The 21,386-nt window shown below is 34.4% G+C and overlaps 1 protein-coding gene across 8 annotated transcripts in view; it reads left to right on the top strand.

The window, feature by feature from the left end:
* Nucleotides 1-21,386, top strand: part of NBEA (neurobeachin) — a 451,247-nt gene that overhangs the window by 381,350 nt on the left and 48,511 nt on the right. For all 8 annotated transcript variants that reach the window (XM_079333484.1, XM_079333487.1, XM_079333486.1 and 5 more), the window contains 2 exons: nucleotides 4,431-4,550; nucleotides 14,874-15,026. In XM_079333484.1, the coding sequence (XP_079189610.1) occupies nucleotides 4,431-4,550; nucleotides 14,874-15,026 (273 nt within the window). The remainder of the gene's footprint in view (nucleotides 1-4,430; nucleotides 4,551-14,873; nucleotides 15,027-21,386) is intronic.

Below are 21,386 nucleotides of genomic sequence, written 5' to 3'. Positions count from 1 at the left end.
CTTTACTGTGGAGCTTTTGGTAGAAAGTGACAACAAGCTGAGTGAAGGACAGGAGCACAAACTAAAGCCATAGTAGAAGACTGTGTAAACCAAAGAGAAAAGGAAAAGCAAAAGAAAGAGAAAAAAGTGAGGAAGAAATTAAAAATCTATGACAAAAAGTAAATTGGAAATGAGAGTTTAGATAGAAGCAGAACAAACAGTACGTAGTAATGGGGATCCAAGGGGAGAAACTGCCTGCCTAGACCTTCATATTGGAGGAAACAGCCTTTTCTGTAGGTAAGGAAGTTTCAGCCACTCTGAACCAGATATACATATAGAGAGAATTGTGTAATTGCCACAAAACCTTAAAAATTATTTTAAGCTTTGCTTTTCAGCTTTGACAGATGCAATCTGGTTTCTGTCAGTTGTCTTCAAAACATTGCTTTTAATATCATATTTTTGAGTCAATTTTGTGATAATCTGTTCCCTACTGCCTTATATTTCCCTCAGTTGTTTTCCCTTAACTGATGTATTGTAGTGGGTTGGCTCTGCCTGGATGTCAAGTACTACCAAAACTACTCTACTATTCCTCTCTTCAGATGGGCAGGAGAGAGAAAAAATAAGGAAAGAATCATGGGTTGAGATAAGGACAGGGAGAGATCCCTCCAATTACCTTCATGGGCAAACCAGACTCAGCTGTAGCCTCCCCCAGGATTTTGTTTGCCACACAAACCCAATACATGCATCAGGCTAGTTTTTGAAAGACACTTTATGCCTTAACCTCAGTTCTGTGGAGTTAATTTTGACATCTCTGTCTTTGTTTTGCCATTAATATATATTCTATTGTATGTATTTTTGTGTAAATGAAATTGAATATTTATAGTTTATTGCTAGGTGACCTTACCACCTGAACACTCATTTTCTTCGTGTGTATTTCATCTGGAGCACTGAATATTTAAGTTGCAGAAGATGGAATAGTTTAAACCAAGAATTACACTTCAGAATGCCATATAGTCCAGTGACTTGACCTGAAAAGCTGACAGAAGGAAAAAAAGAACAACAGAATAATGAATTCTGGCTTAAGTAACATAGAATGTGAATATCAGCATTGGTTTCAGATTTTTAGGAGAAACAGGATAGAGTTTTGATACAATTGAAGATTCTCAATAATTGCTCCTGTAGAAGTTACATTTGTGTAAATCAGTTGCATCTTCATGGAAACAGAGACCAGTGTTTGATAGCATGATTCACTAATTTGGTAGTCAAGATGCTTGTAGAGAATAATTGTCTTCTAGTTGCCATTGCAATGACTGCATATTTGTACAAGGCAGAAGACATTCTGGATTTTTAGGAGTTAGATCAGATGGAGTTAAAAACCAGATTTTAGTGAGATTCAAAGGTGAAGAGGACTGGATGTAATCTGGTAAACAGAAGTGAATTTGAGTCTTGTGTTTATTAGATTTGAGCAGGACAATCACAGGTATATCAGGCAGAAGGTGAGTGTCACTCTGACAAACCCTTATATAATCTCTCTCTCTCCTTACTAATGGCTGGAAAGACATTTTTGTTTGACATAGGATGTCTTAGAATGACCACATCCCTTTCTCCTGCATCATCTACTCCCACCATAAATGATTCTAATGAGTCTGGGTACTGCTAAAAGAGAAGTGGGGGGAGAGAAGTGCTATTGAATGGAAAAATTCGTTGTTCTCACAGCTCAAGCTTGTGTTCAATGTAATCAAGTCCCCCAGGAATTTCTCTCCTTGTTGGCAGTGAACAAGGCATGAATTTTATTCAGAATATTAGGAATGAGAGAGATGGAGCTATAATGAAAACATTGTGCTGCTTTATAGCTTTCACAGCAACAAAACCTTTACATGAAATGACAGTAATCGGTATCATAGAATAACAGTATTTAAATGAGTATATTGAATACAGATATGAATTATATTTATATAAGCACTTGACTTCCCAGAGAATAAAAATTACCTTAAAATTATGTTAGAGGTCTAAGATAAAGCAAGTTAAAGCTCTGAATTTCTGCTAAGGATTAAAAATCCAAACAGATAGGCACAACAGGCCATGGTAGGATAGCATAATAGGGCACCCTGTAGTGCACAGCTACTAAAAGTTTAATCCTTGATTATGAATTTTATTGCTTTTGTGTATTTGTCTCAGATGCTTAAAATAATGTTGTCATGGAATTTTGGATTAATATTTTTACATAATTTATTGTAATTACATAATTTTTCTGCTTTCTGCTTCTTTTAAATCCATTGACTGCTTCTGATTTCAGAACCTCTGCAATGATCCACAGTCTGCTCCACAATAATATTCACAAAAATTGCACATATCTTATAAAGAAGAAAAGTGATAGGTAGTTTTTAGAAGACAGAATTATTTGTGCTCATATCTAGAACATATTATGTTTTTCAGTCAGGGCAAGAAACAAAACAGAATAATTACTATTGCAAATATATACAGATAATTGGGAGAAGGAATTAATTTTAAAGGAAAATAATTATAATATTAAAATTGTAAATTTAATAAAATTATAGTATTAACAGAATTGTAGGATAAATTAATATAATCCATTTTCTGTATATATTGTTTTCCATTTTGTAGTTGTGGGTCTGAATCTTACACATTTTCATTTATATTTTACATTAAATTCAGTATATGGAGCACTGGAAAATCTGGATAGAAATTTTCTTTCAATATTTCAGTTCATTGTGATAGTTTATACTACTCATCAAGTTGAGCTACTGTTAAATTTTAATATTCTATTTAAATTATAAATCTTTTCCTCACCACACAGCCTTTCAATTTTCACAAGTGCAAATAAAGCCATTGCGCAATGAGATTTAGGGACCTCCAGCAAGAAATTATATAGTGATGATTTTGTATTTAATTTGATTATTTTAATTAATTATTTAACACATATTAGGATTCTCTGATTAAAATAAATGCATGGATGAAAGTATATTTATAAGATACTATTCTTTTGAATATGTTTATTATAAACAAATTCTGCATGTTTTAAGAGGAAAAAAATTGATTAGAGATTTTTGTTCTTTGAAAGAAAGTAGCCTGTGCTGACTGCAGTGCATAATAGAAAAAAATAATTGGGAAGACATGTTGGAGTAAAGGTAAAGAAACAATGGTCTCTGGAAGTCAGAATTCCATATTTTATTTTCCTCTCTTTTTTTTGGGGTATTTTCACTATTTTTGTATCCATACTTTTCTCATGTATATTTTAATTTCTCTTAAGGGCTACGTAAAGATAAATTTCTTCATACCTTTTCCATCTGAGGCAATTTCCACACAATGTGTATAATGTGCCATAATTCCTTCAAAAAATCTTTATTAATGGAGGAATTCCCTGACTTGTTCAAAAATTTCATAGAAGGAAACCAAGAATGTTTTAAATAAAATTCAAATAATAGACAATACAGTAGTAACAATTGCAATTTGGTGATCATGAACTGCTTTGATTAATAAAATTTCCAGATGATTAGGATATGCAACAAAATAAGTTTAGATATGAATTTAATAAAAGGGATTTTCTTAAAGACATTCCCCATGAGCCTTTGCAAAGAGGAAGAAGCAGCTCCATCCCTGTAGGCACACTGGCAGCTAATAGCTGAATAAGGGGGCTAATGGAGTAGTGGTGGAAATCCAGGTTTCTGCCAGTGATCTTCATGTCCAGGTTCTAATGTCAAATTAAGAATTTGGTCCACTGTTAACTCCTTCCCTGCAGTGGAATGTAGTGACATCAAAATGTTAAACAGACTGTCTAATAACTGAGCTCTTCCTCCTCAAAAGCTGGTAGCTGTTTCCATTTAGTAAGAACCGAGATATGGTTTCAGATAGAATTAGCAAAAGTAAAGACTAAATATTTAATCTCTGTACCTCTCCCCCAAAATAATGATAAAACTGCATATTCTGAAACCATAATCTGCCTCAAAATGACCATAGAACCATTTGTCTCACCTTGAGGCAAAGTGGAACCTACTGAGCTCTTTTCAATTAAATGAAAACAAGAAAGATTTAGAGATAGGGTTTTTAAAAGATTTTGACATACCAACATGCAGGGAGTAAACAAAGCCCAGTTATATAAATAACACAGAATGTGTTTGTGGTGGTTGCAGTAAAGGAGGCAGTCATTGTGAGCTGGAACTTAGCTACATATGTTTGCCACTGATGGGTAATTAGTCTTAGGGTATAGAATTCAAGATTTGTTTGTGCAAAATGTGTTAGTGCCAATAAATACATTCAGATGTTCAGTGCAGAAACCCATGCATACATATAACTATGAGGTGCCATGTTTTTCTTTAACTCTGCCTTTATGAAGTATTTTGATCTGCAAAAGGCTTTTGGATTTTGACAGAAACCTGCTGCACAAGTCCTTGTACTGTTTTTTTAATGTGTCATAATTTCATTAACTGCAGGAGCCCTTTACAACATTCTTTCTAAATGCAAATGATGGCAAGTTTGACCACCCAGATCGAACCTTCTCTTCAGTGGCCAGGTCCTGGAGGAACAGCCAAAGAGATACCTCAGATGTGAAGGTAACATATATGTTAAATAAATAGATTAATATGCAATTTCATTATGGTATTTTTGTTTGTCTAAACATAAAGAAAGTGCTGTATTATATTTTATATTTACATGTATCTAATTTCTTTATATTCAGCACACTAGGTATAGTGTAAATAAGTAGATCTTAATAAAGTTTATTGTTCTAACACAAACAACGATTCTTTGAAGTTGAGTGGACAAAAGGTGTTTTGTTTTTGGTTTTTTTTTTTTGAGAGAAAAACAGCCTAACTGATCTAATTTAGATCAGATAATCAGGAGATGGAGAAAAGTTCAATAAATTGTTCTTTCCTGCTGTTAACTCAATATTTGGCCCACTCCATAAAACACAGCAGGAATTGGATTTGACCTTAAAGTGTCATATTGTTATAGCTTGCCTAGCTCTGGGTTTGCATTGCCTGGGGCAATTAATAAAGCATTAATGACAAGACGCATTTAAAATGTTGGCTTTTCTGTACAGCTTTAGCTTTTACTTGACTGTGCCTGGGGATATTATGCAACAATACACATTAGATTAAAACAACTTCTACACTATATACAGAAACAGCCAGAGAGCAGGGTGATTTTGCTGCTGTTATTCCTTACCTTTGTATTTACCTTGTTAAATACAAAGGGTTATTGCTCATAGACATGGGACCTTATCAGAAAGAAACAGAAATCTAGCAATGTTTTGAATGGTATGGTCTCTTCTTGATTCTTATTTTTTAGTAATAAAATAGGTAAAGGCTTCACTATAAAAATAGCTCTTTCTTAAAAAAAAAAAAAAAAAAACCCAAAACATTTTTGCAGTGAATATGTTTCTCTTCTATTTATATACTACCACACATACTAGGAAATGATAAATTGAAGGTCATATTGCCATTATATTTTTTTACTTGTCTTGGCAAAGGAAAAAAAAAGAAAAAAAAAGTAGATTTGTTGATTTATTTTTATTCCAGGGTTCCTGTTTGTATAAGTATTCCAATAGTCTCAGAAGCGAAAAAACATGTTATTGTTATTCAGTTACTAGTTAGAATAACTGCAAATAGAATAATTAGTTAGAAAAATTGCAAATTATATGGTCATCCTGACATATGGGAAAAAATGCTTTTTGAAGCAATCAACCTGAACCTCCTACAAGTCATTTTATATTTATTCATGCTCCTCTGGAAGTCAATAGTTTTTTAAGTACCATCACTCTTAGTCTTGTAAGATAAACTAAGGAAATTTTTAGATTTGAAAGCAATTTGAGATAGTATCTGCTATATTTGATTTTTGCTTTTCAAGAAATCTGGTTTTCCTGGAATTCCACTAGAGTATCTGGGAAAGTGACTTCCTAGGAGTGGGGCTCAAATAAAGGATAAGAGTCTTAAACTGAGAAATAAGGGAAGACAGTTGGAAGTGACTGTAATCTTCTTGTCTGGCTTTAGTACACAGGAGGAGGGCAGTTAAATACATCAAGGCTTTGCAAAAGATAAAGGAATATCTGTGGACAGACGGAGAGGTGGTATTCAAGTGGGGTGTGTAATTAGTGAAAGGATTGTTCCTAAACTAACCAAATGAGTTATCAGTAAAACAATTAACTGAAATGTTTGTCTGAAAATACCAGGAGTCTTGTGATCCAAGTGGGATAATTTAAACTGCTTCTGCCAGCCATTGCAAGGATGAAGGAATTAAGGATGGATAACAGCTGCATTGCAAAATGCATTTGCATTAAAAACCTCAACTTATTAAAATAAAGCAAATATTAAAAAGGTACTCAGAACCAGATACCTTCAGAAAAGGAAGGCAAAAGGTGAAGAAATTAAGTGGCTATGTTCATTAATGCCACTGAATGTAAAAAATGGAATTTGGGATAGCAGGTAAAATAGTAAAAATTAAGGGTCAGATTTGCTCTAGGGGGAAGACTGTAAAACAATGTGTTCCAGAATATGTTTGGCAGTCTACTCTAGAGCTCCCAGATCAGATTTATACATATATACACATTTCTGTTATGCCATTAGAGGGAGAAATACTACTTGGAGCTAAGTCATTACAGAAAATCTAATATGGAAGTAACAGATGAGGTATGTTAGCCAATAAATGTTTTCTCCAGATAATCGCTGACCTGTCTGTTGAGGGAGACATTAGGGAATAAATATGCTGTTTAAAATAGAAGTTTGTTAATTAATGAACATACAGGGAAGATGAGTTTAGAAAATAATGTTGAATTGATTTATTTTCATTTGATTCAGTTTAAGATGAAAATAGATGAATAAAAGCAGATTCAAAAATGAACTGAATCTTTAAGGGATACTAAAACAAATAGAAAGCATTCATAAATTATCTAACAAGAAAAAAATCTGTAGAAATTAGGGGAGATTTAATACCAGCATTCAATGTATTGCACCACCAAAGCAATTTACTGTATATTAATACAAAGCTTCAATAGCCTAAACAAAATACATCAATGCACTTCTATTTGGTCTTCAGTTTAAGAAGGAAATTTTAAGATCAACCAAATGGGCACAAAGCTTATCATGATACCAAAGGTTTATCCTTAGGTTACAACAACTAGAATATCTCATGATTGTCCACCTGAAATAGCCTGCTTAATCATTATTCAGAGTTACTGTGTTCTCAAAGAACATTTTTCCTTGTCCAGTTGTTAGTATGAATTCTTGATGGATAAAGCAAATGTTTATTGCTTTCTTTGCTGGAAAGCATTAGGTGTAAGGTATACCTAAACTGGAGTTAGCCACAAGAAGAAAATATGTGTTTTAGGAGTTAGATACACATAGAAAAATGTGTGTATGTGTGGGGTAATTAAATGTCTAAGGTGGAGACACATAAATGCTATGAAATATGCAAACATATGAAAAAGAGAATTATTTGTCAAGGAGCAAAGAGGCAAGCCTCAGAGGAAAAGGATCAGAATGGAAAAATGCTTATTTAAGCAAGAGAGCATGAAAAGTTAGGGTGAAGTTGAGTATACTCTGAGTTTGAATATCTCTACAAAGAGAAGTAGCAAACTCCTTATTTGTAATTTTTTTTTTCCTATAGACTGGCAAAGTACTGGCAAGACCACAGTCTGTTTTCCTTAGTGATCAATCAAGAATGAGTATAGCAGCTAATTGTTGCTATTGTTTGTTGCTTAAGATCTTAATGAACTTCATTTCTCAATGCCATTACATCAGGGCCAACTTCTCCCTGAGGCTTTGAAGTTCATTCTGCAAAATGATAGGGAAATGAACTATTATTAATACAACAAATAGCTAATTTTTTCAGATTTGTTGTGCTACTGTTTAAAATGCCTTGCAGGCCTTTCAAACATTTTAATCAAGTTTTTAGGGACTTGAAAAGCAGTGAGGTTTAGGGAACTACTAAGAACTAAGAAACCTCCTCGAAATTTCTGCCCATTTTTGTCACTCTCCTAAGAGTGGCCTCCATTGTCTTATACAACAAGAAAGCTTCAGCTCTGAGAGTGTGAATAATTAAAAAATGTGTGGTCAGCTCTCTGGCAACTTCTAGTATTTATCCAGCAGTCCTGTTAGAAAGGAGAGAGTGTGCAAAAGAGAATGTACAGGTTGTGTGCGAGTAGACAATCTTGAAGTTTTTTGTATACTTGTATAGCTTCTTCTGGCTCCACATGTAGCTATACATGGGGAAAGGACTTGGCAGTGTGGATTTCCTTGTGATATACATGCTGCAAATTCTTTTCCCATCCTAAAGATATTTTTGAATATTTATAGTAAATATTTAGTGCGTGGAATACAGGCTATCCATCAAAGTAGGAAACTTTGAAAACTGTTAAGACTAGCAAGTGTTCATTATTCATGTATTCCTTATCATACATTTGAAATTCATCTGAGCTGCTTTAAGTACATTTATCTCTGATCTTAATAATCTCATTAATTATTGTGGCATAGGTTATGAAATAATTTTAAAACAGCATGTATAATGAATTAATCTGACATTCTTCATTGCTATGTGTTGTAAGATGGCCACAACTTTTGCTCTCAAGTTCTGTATTAAACAATTATATGAATTGTCTTTATTCTTTATTAACAAGTTCTAATTAAAAAAAAATTGGAAAGTAAAATCTGGAAGATTTTTAACATCAGTTATTTTAAGAAAGAGGATTATGAGGTACATTATTTTCGAGAGTTTCACTAAGCGCTGAAGTAGATCAATTTTAACTGATGGACTGAGATTTTTAAGTACTGCAGCCACTTTCCACAACTGTTCTTTTACACCCTCAGTGTTGTTCAAAAAATACATCCAAACCACTTTCACAGGATTCTGCATTAAAATTTAAAAACCAAATATCTGAAATTTGTGAAAGAATGTATATCTCTAGGAAGCTACATTTCTGTGGGTCCAACTCTTTTCCTCCCATGCTTGTGTTCTGCCTGGCATTCCCTCTCTGTTTCTCCCTTTCTTTTCCCTCTTTCCCTCTCCCCTTTGAATATGTGTAGTCTCTTCTGGAACTGAATTATTTCACACTGAGCTAATGAAAATAGAGCTGTGGCAGTAGTTTGATAGCCAGAAAACAAGCTGTAATTCTGGCATCTCAAATCGTGGCAAAAAGCAGACCACCTTTGAAAAATATAGTGTATGATAGATTATTGCTCAAGAAAGGATTAAAGATTTGCTCAGACCATTTTGTTCCTTACTCTCAGGTTGTTTTGATTCATTTTCGAGAAACTCATTCACCTACAGTGGATGAAACAGAATTAATACAGTATGTGCTGTGTTGGAGTGGTAACACACAAGGGGGAACCTGGATAACAGAGTTTATTTTATTGTGTCTCCCTTTATCAACATCGACCTTCTCTCGAGATAATCAGTACAAGCTGGAGGAAGAATGAGCGTTCGCGGGGTGACCTTTGAGGAAGCAAGTCACCCGGAAATGACCATAACTTGGCCAGTCAGCTTGCACATTTTTTTCTTTTCTCACTCCCCTCCCCCTCTCCCTCAAGTTTTTTGGTAACATTGACTTCCCTAGAACCTCCTGTTCAGACACTAATCTTTCCTAATACCTCTCAAACTCATTATATGACTTTTTGAATAGTCTGTTTAGAAGTTAGAAAGGTAGCTCTGACAAAATGTCAGTAAAGTGCCTCAGTGTGAAATGGAGGAACTCATGACTGACTCATTGACCCAGTACTAGACTCTTGTGGAATTAATGGATGCCAGGGGATCAACTTTTTGGGAGAAAAAGAAAGAAAGAAAAAGAAATGGAAGCTTTAAAACCTTGAAGTGAATTATGCTAGAAAAGTGAAAACGTCTGGGTTGAATTTGATTTCATTGGAAGGCCATAAAATGGTATACCCTTAGCAAAACATATTAAACAGAAATGTCAGATTTGATGCAAGTGGTGTACAATTATAACAGTGTTAATAGCAGTCCTCTATCACCTGAAGACATATTTTTCAAGTTTAATTTCTCAGCAGTTTGGATTTGTCACAGGCTTGTAAATTAGAAAATGCATTTGGGGGATGTTTTCTTATATGAAGACACAAGGCATATAATACTGTTAACTATACCTTGGGGTTTTAGTATAGCTATTAAAATAAACTAGAGATCACATTTACAGACAAGAAATGTCTGTTATAATATTAATTTTACTCTTTTTTTTATACATCCTTCAGTAGCTTCACTGCATTGTTCTTCATATGAGAAGAGCCAAGCTTCCTGGGCGGTTTGAAAGGCAGCTGACTATTAAATGATAGAAAGCTAACTTGTCTTATTAGAAGTGTGAATGAAGGGGGAGTAGAGGAGGTTACCAGCTGGTGAAAGTCAAGGACAACTAGACAGAAATCACTGCAAATAGATTTAGATCACTAAAATCTCTATTTTTATTAACTCTTTGAACTCTGGATATTTCTTGTGGTAAAAAATTACCCGTGATGGGTAGTGTAGTCAGAAAGATTCATTTAGAACCTTCAATATGTTTTGGCAAGTGCAATGAAAGCCATAACATTTACTGAATGTCAGTTGATGCAAAATTATGGGTCAACTGTGTTGAATACAATAGTATATGCATTTAAAATGCTTGATTGATATGTGAATATTTTTAAAATGCCAGACTTTGAAAAGAACTTCAGTATTTTATATCTTCTTTCTTTGCATTCCCTCATTTTACATCTGCTAAATGATGTAACTTGTAGGGAAGCTGTTTTATGAGCTTGTTTGTTTGTTTTGATATTTTCCTTGATTTGCACTGGCTAACAAAATGTGTGTATTGTAGAAAATAAATATTTTGAGATTTGTGTTTCATGAACATTTGTGGCTTGAAACCTAAATTTCTCGAAGCCTCAGTAGCTTCAAACTAGAGTTTCTTTGCACAGATTTGGCCTTACATTTACCTTTTAGCACTACTGCCACTGAAGGTGCAATAGGAGTTTTTAGAAACCTCTTATCCACTATTTTGTCTGTCAAGCAGAAAGCAGATTGGGCGACAGGAGGTCCTCTGTGTCCTGTCCCTTGACATAAATACTATCTCTGAGATACATTTTTCCCCTGCTAATTTTTGAGTCTCCTTGTCCCTATCTTCAGGGTGAATTTAACAATGACACTTGTGAAGTATGAAACTGGTGATTTGTAAAAGCTGTGTTGTATGACAAATTACACTCTGCTCTGAAATGAATGAAAAATAGCAGATGCTGTCAGAAAAGTATGCGATCTCCATTTCCAATGTAAAGACTACAAAAGTTGACAAAACATTTATTTTGGCTCCTGTGTGATGAACATGTGACAAAATATGATATGGCCAAAGTATATAAAGAAGTAAATTAAGTTATGGACTGTTTAGCAATAATTCTGCAAGCTGATTTGGGAAGGTTAGCGGAATATTTTGAATTTCTGTAACAAAGACAATGGAGCGATACATCATTGTCCTTTATTTAGACTTTTAGGAGCTTGAAGGCTGCAAATCTGGTAAATAATGCTTTTCAAACGTGTAATAAACAATGCAAAGAGAAAACAACAATTTATTCTCTGTATCTGAGATGGGTTGATAGCTAGGTAAGGGAAAATTTGCTTAGATTGTATAGTGAAGGATTCAGGCCAGTTGTTAGGTAAAACTTCTCCAGATGAAGAACACTGAGACCAGTTGATGGAATAACTCTGGAACTGCTCTCACTCAAAATCTGGGACAGCAGGGTAGACAGATACCTTGCAGGATAGCTGTCATAGCTGAACCTCACCTGGATGGAGGAATGGACACAGTCAACTCTCTAAATATCACCCTGAAAAAGCTATTTATTTGAGGCATCTGTTTCCTGTCCATAGCAGAAAAAGCACCAGAAGAGCATCTTTCTCTAGTCATAATCCTTACTGGAATATGAACTGGAACATACTCATTTGTGAAACAAAGGAAATCCAAACTCTGGCTGAGAAAAATATTAATAGGTTTTGAAAATAACTCTAGCCCTTGCTAGTGTTCTCTTTTCCTACATTCCTTTGTACATTCTTGCAATTTTCAGTGGCATCTTAGCTAACACAGTTCTCCCTGGGCCCCAGTTGTCATCTTGTGGTCTCCTCTGAGGTTCACTCCTGTCTGCTCCTTCCTTTTCCCAGAAACCTCCTGGGCTCCATCCTTGCTGCCTCACTGTCCTTGATAATCCTTCCTCTCTCTGCCTCTCCCAGTTTATACTTCTCTTAGTGAAACATGCTCAGGGGCCTTGGGGAAGAGAATATTTGCCCTTCCATCCCCAGCCACTGCCTGCCATTGGCATGAGATAGAAGAGACAGTTTCTTCAATTTCTTACAGCAGAATAAACAGTGTACACATAAGAACAACATTTCTGTCATACATCTCTAGCTTGGTTCTGTTTTATATGCTGCTAAATAGCTAAATACATGAATCTTAAGTTCATATATATGGGATGCCACAGGCTTTTCTTCTGGGCCTGTGTTTTAGTATATATTAATTTATCCTCTAGAAATGAGAAGGGGATATGTAGAAACAGCTACAGGGATATATTTATCTGAACTATTTTTAGGTGTTGTGGTTTCTTAGTCTAAATAGTGGAGACAGCAGAATTACAAGGGGAACATCAAATGCTGTGAAAGAAAACTGAATGGTTAATACAAATTATGGGAAATATGTAAGTATCTGGGAAAGGTCACATGCGACATGGCTCACATTTCAAGAAAAGGTTCAATTCATGCTAAATAGTGCTCAAATAAGCAACATAATTGTAGGCTGCACAAAAATAAGATTGAAGAGAATGCTGAGACTATAACACAGTGGGTTAGTTAATATTTTTTAAATAATATGTTTAGCTTTTTTTTTACTTCGACTGCAAAAACCCCAAAACAACCTACCAGGAGATGTGTAGCTGAAATGATTAGGATTCTAGGGAGAGTGTTATTTGAAGAGGATTTAGAAGTCTGGCGCTGGTTAATTTCCAGAGCACAGGAATAAGACAGTTCAAGCTAAACATACACAACACAATAAATCTTATAAAGAAAGTTAATCACATACTTTTGTTTATTCTATTTCTATTTATGTTTTCTGTTATACCAGACAAGGGAACATTAAATTACTTTGAAAGCAAAGAGCAACAAAGATAAACTTACTAAATAGCAGTACCATTAAAAATACTCAGTGATTTAAATGCCTTTGTTTCAATATACCCTTACAGCCAAAAGGTTAGTAGAATTCAGTTAAACACTAGATGTGTCTCTGGGTAGCATAAATCTTTCAGGTATGTTAGACATAAAAGTCCACAGTTACATGCTATGACATTTAAAAATGAAAAAGGAAATTTAACAAATAACTTTTCTTTAATGGAATCAAAGGACTTGGTTGCTGTGACAGTGCAGGTTATGCCACTACATTGAATAAAAATTCATAGTAATCAAATCCAGTGGTATGTGCTTCAAGGCTTTTATACAAAGTAGACACAAACTTTGCTAACTTTTTCTTTAATAAATTCTATTTCATTTGAATATTGGCTTTAAGATTAACTCTGACTTTTTGATATTTTGAGGTCCGTATGCTTAAGGCAATGCTCTTAGTTTGTCAGTGATTTGTGTGGTAACATATGTTGAGTTGTAAGCTCTGGGTTAGTGATTTGTTGAAGTCCTGAAAGATTTCCGTATAGTTTTCTCCAGCTGTGAGGATCGTTCATTCTTCTTTGGGCTCCATTAAAGAAAACCATAGGGCCTTCTTTGGGACCTGAGATTTAGTGAATCATGTTTTTGGGGAAGGGGGGAAAGATTGCTTTTAGAAATACTCTGAATAAATTAGAGGTGTATGTAATAAAACTTAAGATAGGCACTAAAATTAATATTTTTCTTTTGACATTAAAGGATATTCAGGATTTCTCTTATTTTGGCTTTGCTCTAGCTTCTGTTTTATTATGTACTACATCTAATAATTCGATTTTTTTTTTCTGTTTGGAATTGCAGCTTGTTTCATAATGAGTTATTCAGGTTCAGGCATATCTCACTTGGTTAATGTTTTATACTAGTTAGATACTGATCAGATTTGCATTTTAGTCTAGTCTATATTAGAACACTATGATGTAAAGAAGTAATTAAATTGCTTTCATAAACATATTTAAAATTGCAACAAATGCACTTTTTTGGCTTAAATTTGAAAGGATGCTTTAACTGCTCTATTCTCTATGGAGTTGCAGATCAGATTTAATTAGATAAGTTTGTGTCTGCAGTGGGTTTTTTGTTTGCTTCGCATGTCTGCAGCCTTTGAAAGGATCACAAAGAGACTCAGATTTCAGGTGCTGTGTCATCAGTTTTGATCATGTTCCACAACTGAATGCCATAATGCCTTTAACAATGAAATTTCATAAATTTAATCTATATCTGAGTATAAGAAAAGAGATAGTGGGCTTTAAAGCTTTTTTTGTTTGTATTGTGGTTCAATACTTAATGCTAAAATAACAGGAAAAAATAACAATATTCAATTGTCAATATGGATTCCTGTTTAGATATCCTGCAAATTGGGAAAAACTTCACACCCTAAGTTACTTATAATTTATTATATTTTGCAATTATTATCTTTCACATTTTAAGTATCATTTATATCTGTTTGAAGGACATTTGTTGTACTGATATTTTTCCCTCTGTGTATTCTTGAATTTTTCTTACAGTAGAGAAAGTTATTTCACCACGTATTATTTTTCATTATATAGGTAATCAACTTACCAGCTTTTCTTATGCTATTAAAGAATTAAAGAAAGTACAATCAACACATTGTTATACCTGCAAAATTTCCCCTTTTCCATATTTTTGTTAAATAGTAATTAAAAAACCCAATATCTCTGTCAAATGTGAAGTCTCATTGTGTGCTTTCTCCCTGCTAGGAGTTAATTCCAGAATTTTACTACCTACCTGAGATGTTTGTCAACAGTAATGGCTACAATCTAGGAATCAGGGAAGATGAAATTGTTGTGAATGATGTTGATCTCCCTCCGTGGGCCAAGAAGCCTGAAGACTTTGTCCGTATCAACAGGATGGTAAGTTGTACTTTAATTTAGTCTAAGGAATTCTGTATTTTAGCAAGGTAACCTAATTCTGTTTTTCATGTCTTTAGAACTAGATTTAGAGAAATAAAATAAAAAAGTGAAGGAGAATTTGCATTCTGTCTTGCTTGAAAGAACTCTTTATTTTATAGTAGATTTTCCTTCCATGTGCCCAAATTATGGAAAGTTAAATTCAATTATTTATTCTCTCATGAAAAAGCATCAGATTTGCATGCAATACAAGAGAGCTTGGAAAATTTATGTCTTTTCCTCCTCACCATCTTCTACATCAAAAAACCCCACAAAAATTACTTTAAATGCTGATATCTTGCAAGTCATCTTGTAGTCATTATTCACCTGAAGATATGCACTTCCTGTTCATCAGAGATGAACTGGAAGTGTAGAAATGTGAACATAAGCAAACAAAGGCAGTCTTTGAAGAAATTCTGCAGAAGAATTGCTGTGATGTAAATCATCATGAAACCTCCAGAATTTAAGCAGAAAGAACATTTCTGGTATATATTCTTTTGTTTAATTTTGATAGACAATTATTTTATTATTGATAAAGTTGATAAACGTGTATGCTTTTAGTATATTTTTTAGGAACAGCAAGGTATATTCAGATGTTTTGGCCAGCATTACTTCAGTTTATGGTTTTGTTCTGGAAATAGTTCTTACTTAAAATGCATATTGCTCGTCTTTCTTAAAGAGTCAGGACTGTGATTTTAGTAAGCTGTGCTTTCCATACGGTTGCAGAACTGTTCAGTTTATGCATTATTCCCAATAGTGCTGTTATGGTAGAATTGCAAAACTAGCTGTGTTGATTTGTTGGGGTTTTTTTCCCTAATGTTTGGTAATTTAATTTTAAAAACTATCTATTTAAAGAAATTTGTTTTTTGTGAGTTGATAGAAAAAAATAACTCTATGAAGTTCAAAAGAGTAGAAGAATAAAAACAAGTGTATTCCTAGATGTAGATGATTTAGAAGTATCCTCCATTTAGAAGAATAAGTGGTTTGACATATGCAAACAGTCTTCTAAGGAAGTGATGGCAACCTCATCACTTGAGACACATGAAATGTACTACACAAACCAGGAGAAATGTATTCTGTCATTGACAGATTGGTCTGTCATAGCCAGGAAGAAGCTGAACATCATTTCTTGGCTGATTTCTCTTATACAGCATATATTGGAAAATTCTTTTTGAAAACGAAGTAATTGTCACAGCTGATAGAAATAATTTCAAGTGCAATTTCACTAGCAGAGAAGGAGGTGTATTGAAAGGATCACTGGAGTCCATTAGAATTCTCAAGTGTGGGATGTGCAATCACAGGTTGGTGTCTCTGAAGCATCTGCATTGCTGTACAGAGCCCTTTTTTGGGTTGTGGTTGTGACTAAATCCAGACTGAGCCTAGGTATAAGCACACTAAAGTTGGCTTAGAGGTTTAGTTGTGACATCTAAAGGAACAGTAGTGTGATTGCTTGGTGAAAATGGAGAAACAAGCTGCCACCTATTGGGGGATATAATGAGAGAAGCATATTAAGGACACCCATTCTTAAATTTTGTAAAGAATCTTCCTTTTATCTTAAATTGCATTTTATGAATCTTTTCTTTCCACAGTGTTGCAATTATTGCTAGGAGGATAAAAGGCACTACGTGATGAGAGATCACCTGAAAAAAAGCTTAAGCTTTAGTATATTTAACTTCCCTTGTGCAATTCCTGCTTTTTAGAAAGTAACATAGCAGCTCTCCACAGACAGGTTTTATGCTGTTGAAGAAAACATCTGCTTACACAAATTTAGAGAATAGCATTAGACCTCCTTAGGGCTTCAGGACTTGAAAGTGAGGTAATGACCCATTCCACATGTGTGTAAATATGCTCAGACTGCCAGGAGACAGACAAACTGATGTGAAAACTAGAGAAGTATCAATAGTTACAGGCTTCAAATAATTGAGTACTTTGCAGATTCTAAAGTCACAAATTATGACCCATTTTTATCAGACCCTTCATCTACTGTTTTCCAGCCCTTTTCTCACAGATGTGAGCATTATGCCACTCTTGTACAGTCTTGCCAGGAGGCAGTTTCTGCATGGACTTTATTCACCCCATCATCTACTTTTAGCAAGAACATGATCAGTAGCTAAAATTCATCTCTACACAGACACATGCTATCTTTGAATGAGCAGTCAGGAAGCTTGCAAATGATAATAAAGTTAGGAACTGCCTACAAAACAGGAGAAAGAGGCATAGATTTATTTGAATTAGATGCAGAAAATAGACTGAAAATCACCTTGGGAGAAAAGAACTGAAGATAATAATAAGCAGAAGTCTGGAAATAAACAGTACCAAAAATAGAGAAGTAGCAAGGCAGGGGTGACAGTGAACACCAGTTAGTGAGATAAAATTCTGTAATTCTATATCAACCAGAAATAAGTGCATTTTGATGCCATCTATGGAGAATCATTACATCATGGAGGATGTAAACAGATGTACCTATCTATGGTCCTTTTGAGACTGCACCTGGAATATTGAATTCACTTCTGGATGACTAGAAAACAGAAGCATTCACATTTGGATGGAGTTCAGAGGATAAAAGCAAAGTGAATAACTTTGGGAGTTTAAAGAGCATGATATATGCATAGTATTTTACAAAGCTTATTATGAAGAGCAAGTAGCTAAAGAAGGATAATCCTTTTCATGAAAATGCAGATAGTGTGTGTAGTAAGAAGTAATGGAATTATATTTTGAAAATGTAATAATTTGAATATGTAAGAATTTTTCAGACAAACTTTCTCATGTAGGGTTTTCTTAATACACACAACAAACTGCCAGTACCCTGTTTTTCTGGTCACTAGAATGAAACTGGTCAAAGGAAAAAATACAAAGGGATTGGAAAGTTTGACATTCCCTACCTAATGTCTGATTCCATTATTTGAACCGGCCAGCAGATGTATTATTCAGTTAGGTCATTCCCAGGCCAGGCTTTGGCTGTTATACAAGAATCTATCTTGCAGGAAAAAAAGAATAGACTGGGTGCGATGCTGACATGCAAGCTTGTGCAAGCCTGGAATTTCTACAGCAACTTAGCAAAGCAAGTAGAGAATGTTTACAGAAATGTTTACAAAAAACTAAGGAATATTTCAAGTAAGGGTTATCCTGATCCCTTATCGAATAAAATTAGCAGTAGTCATTTAATTTCAGTGGTGAAAATCCTATGTGGTAGTGCATAATATACAATGGGATCTTTTTTTCCCTAGCTGATGTTGTTTTCTTCTGTTCATGTTGGGGTTGTTTTGTGCTTTCTGCAGACATATATTATGTGGAAATTTATGTGTGAGTAAATACAAATCCTTATATACTACTTGCACATTTATGGATGTAAGCATTTTCTTTAAATAACAGCAACAGTTCCATCATTTCATCCTGATACTTAACAAAGAAAACAGAACAGCCTAGGAAATATCACAGAGGCACAGTGTCATAAATCAGCACAATTTAACCAATTGGTTAACAAGCTTTACTGAAATTCTGTGCAAATAGCAGGCAGGGGTTTTGTATTGTATCATTTGATTGTTCAGCTGGTTGTTTTACACTTCAGACTAAACACGGAAGTGGAAGTGGAAATGGTTTTCCATCAAAAGAGATTCCTTAAAATTGTGAAAATTTCACTTATTATAAAGACTGGAAAAGACAGTCAAGTTACTTTTAGGACCTATTACAGTATCTTCAACATTTGATGTATACACCAGGGATGGTTGTAGTTTTATTTATCCATACAAAGCTAGACTGATTACTGTGGAGTTACTCATGAAACATTAATAAAGCACTATGTTCAATGCTAACATGATTATGGTCTGACCTCAGCAACGGTACAAAGGACAGAGGCAGAAAGTGTCCCTGATAACATTACCCTAATGCTGGGCTCATCAATCATAATCTCCCAGTTTACCAGGGAAAAAAAAAAAATCCACACATAAAACCTTCCACAGATGTGCATCTGTAGTCCTACTCAGCCTCTCAGTCCCCACAGACTCAGAGCAGTCCGAGAGCCAGAAATAGAACAGACTCAGTCAGTAAGTCAAGCATGTTAAATCAAGGCAGGGAACACCACTGTGAAACACTGAAGCACAGCTTTTATAATAAGCATTCTTTAGTTTTGAAACAAAAGACGCGAGATCGTGTAATTCAAAGTTAATTATAATGATATTTTAATTATAACTTGTGCACGTATTAAATTACAAATTGCAGTGCTGAGTAAAATGCATTCATATAAATTACGGTTTTGAGAGACTAAGTGATGTCTTGTTTTTGTTATACATATTTTGTTCCTATTACATAACTGTTACTAAGATTGAATTTTCTTTCTGTCTCTGAAATGATTTATTTGCACTCCTCTGCTGCCAAGTGCATTTTTGTACCGTTCCCTGGCTCTTCAGAAGCATGCATAGTATTTCATAATTAAAAAGCTTCTTGAATGGTCGTCAGAAATATCTAGTATGAAATCTCTGCGCTATGAGAATCCGGAAGATCTTTTCCTCCTCACCATTCAACAGTAGCTGACATTTCTTTTCCCCCAGATAAGAAATAGATAAGACTTGATATTACTTTCTCAAAAGTAGCTTTGATTTTATTTTATGTATTGCCAAGGTTATGCAATTAAAACTTATTCAGGCAAAAGGGGTTTCAATCTACTTCAGATTTTTCAATCACTTTTAGAAGTGATTTTTTATTAAACTTACTATGCTGCTGAAGAATTTTACTTTTGTCATGAAGACACTTACATAAAGGATCAGTTTCTCTGCAGACATCCCTGAATAACCCAAATCTGTATAATGTATTTCTGTGTCACTTCTATTAAAATATTACTTTGCTTAAAAGAACATAACTAATTTCAGAAGGCAGTATTGCCTGACATACTTTATGAGGAAAGTCAAAGTTTTCACTTTGGTAGTCAGTGCAAGGAATGGTAACAGAGGAAGAGAAATATTTTGTGGAGACAATCTGCAATGGTGGAAGAGGACCATGGATATGAGGGGAGAGGAAAGAAATCCAGCTCAAAGACTGAGAGGGCTGATGATCTGGTTTTGAGCAGATCTGTGAAAGCAAACTGTCTCAGAATAATTATAAGAAAATATCTTTAAATATATTACACTAATTTAACAGCAAGATGGAAAGTTTGTTGGTGAGACAGACAAAATGTGTATATGGAGGGCAAGGCAAAAAGGCAGGAACTGCAGAAAGAGAAGGTGCAACCATGATCTAGACAAGTGGCAGCATCAGAGATTTTCACTTCTCTGGTGGCAAAAAATACCTGGATAACATATTTTATCTATCCAGAACTTCTGATATTTTACACAGGACATAGTCTGTATTGCCATAAAAACCACTGCCTCCTACTGATATGTCTGTGAAAAATACTTTTAACATCAAATTAGAATAAGCATAGGGGAAAGTGTGCAGCATTCATAAAGGTCAGAAAAGAACTATAGTAAGAAGTAATTTGGTTTATAACAACATTATTTAGTTTTAACATCAACTTACTAATACCTCATTCTATTTTATGACAGCTACAGGTCAGATTTTCAGCCTGTGGAATATGTGTGCATATACTTGACTGCAAACACACAAACCCCACAAAATATGTATACACTAGATCTATAATAATGCTTGCAATTTACCTATTAGCAATAAGAGTCACTCCACTGGAAACAATAACATGGTAAACATCTTCCTTAAAACAAAACCCATGAAAAAAACTTGACTGGAATGTTGCTATTATAAAATGAAGCCCCAATAACAGTTCAAATAAGTTCATTTTGAGAGTGCTTGAATAAAACTCTGTTTTGTGTACATTTTAATTACAATAGATAACAAGCTGGATGATGGCTCATTTCTGTTTAAGAATCTTTTAAAACCATATTACATAATTATATAGATATTATATAATTATATAAATAATAATTTTAAAAGGTTTCTGTAGTTCATATTTAAAAATGCTCATAAAATTAAAATAATTTAAATCCAAAGTGCTGATTTCTGTGGCCATCACCAGCCTATTTTAAGGATATTATTGTTACCTTTTTCTCTATGTTTTTCCTATTGTTCCTACAAGTTATCTTTTATACAGAAAATTCCCTCACCCTATTCCCTACTGAGCACTGCGTATTCTTGAGAAACCAAACAATGTACCATTGACAGTGAGCAGCTCATAAATTTTCAGGAGGCACTTACATGGAGGGGAGTAACCTGTGCATTAGAGCAAATTAGGGAGAGGATTCTGCAGGTACTGCATGAGTAGCGTTGCAGAAGTACTTGGCAGAAACTCCAGCAAACCAGGTCAGACCTGATGCAAGA

The sequence above is a fragment of the Erithacus rubecula genome (genome assembly GCF_903797595.1).
Source record: "Erithacus rubecula genome assembly, chromosome: 1".
Taxonomy (NCBI): Eukaryota; Metazoa; Chordata; class Aves; order Passeriformes; family Muscicapidae; genus Erithacus; species Erithacus rubecula.
This window is presented reverse-complemented; position numbering and strand designations above follow the sequence as displayed.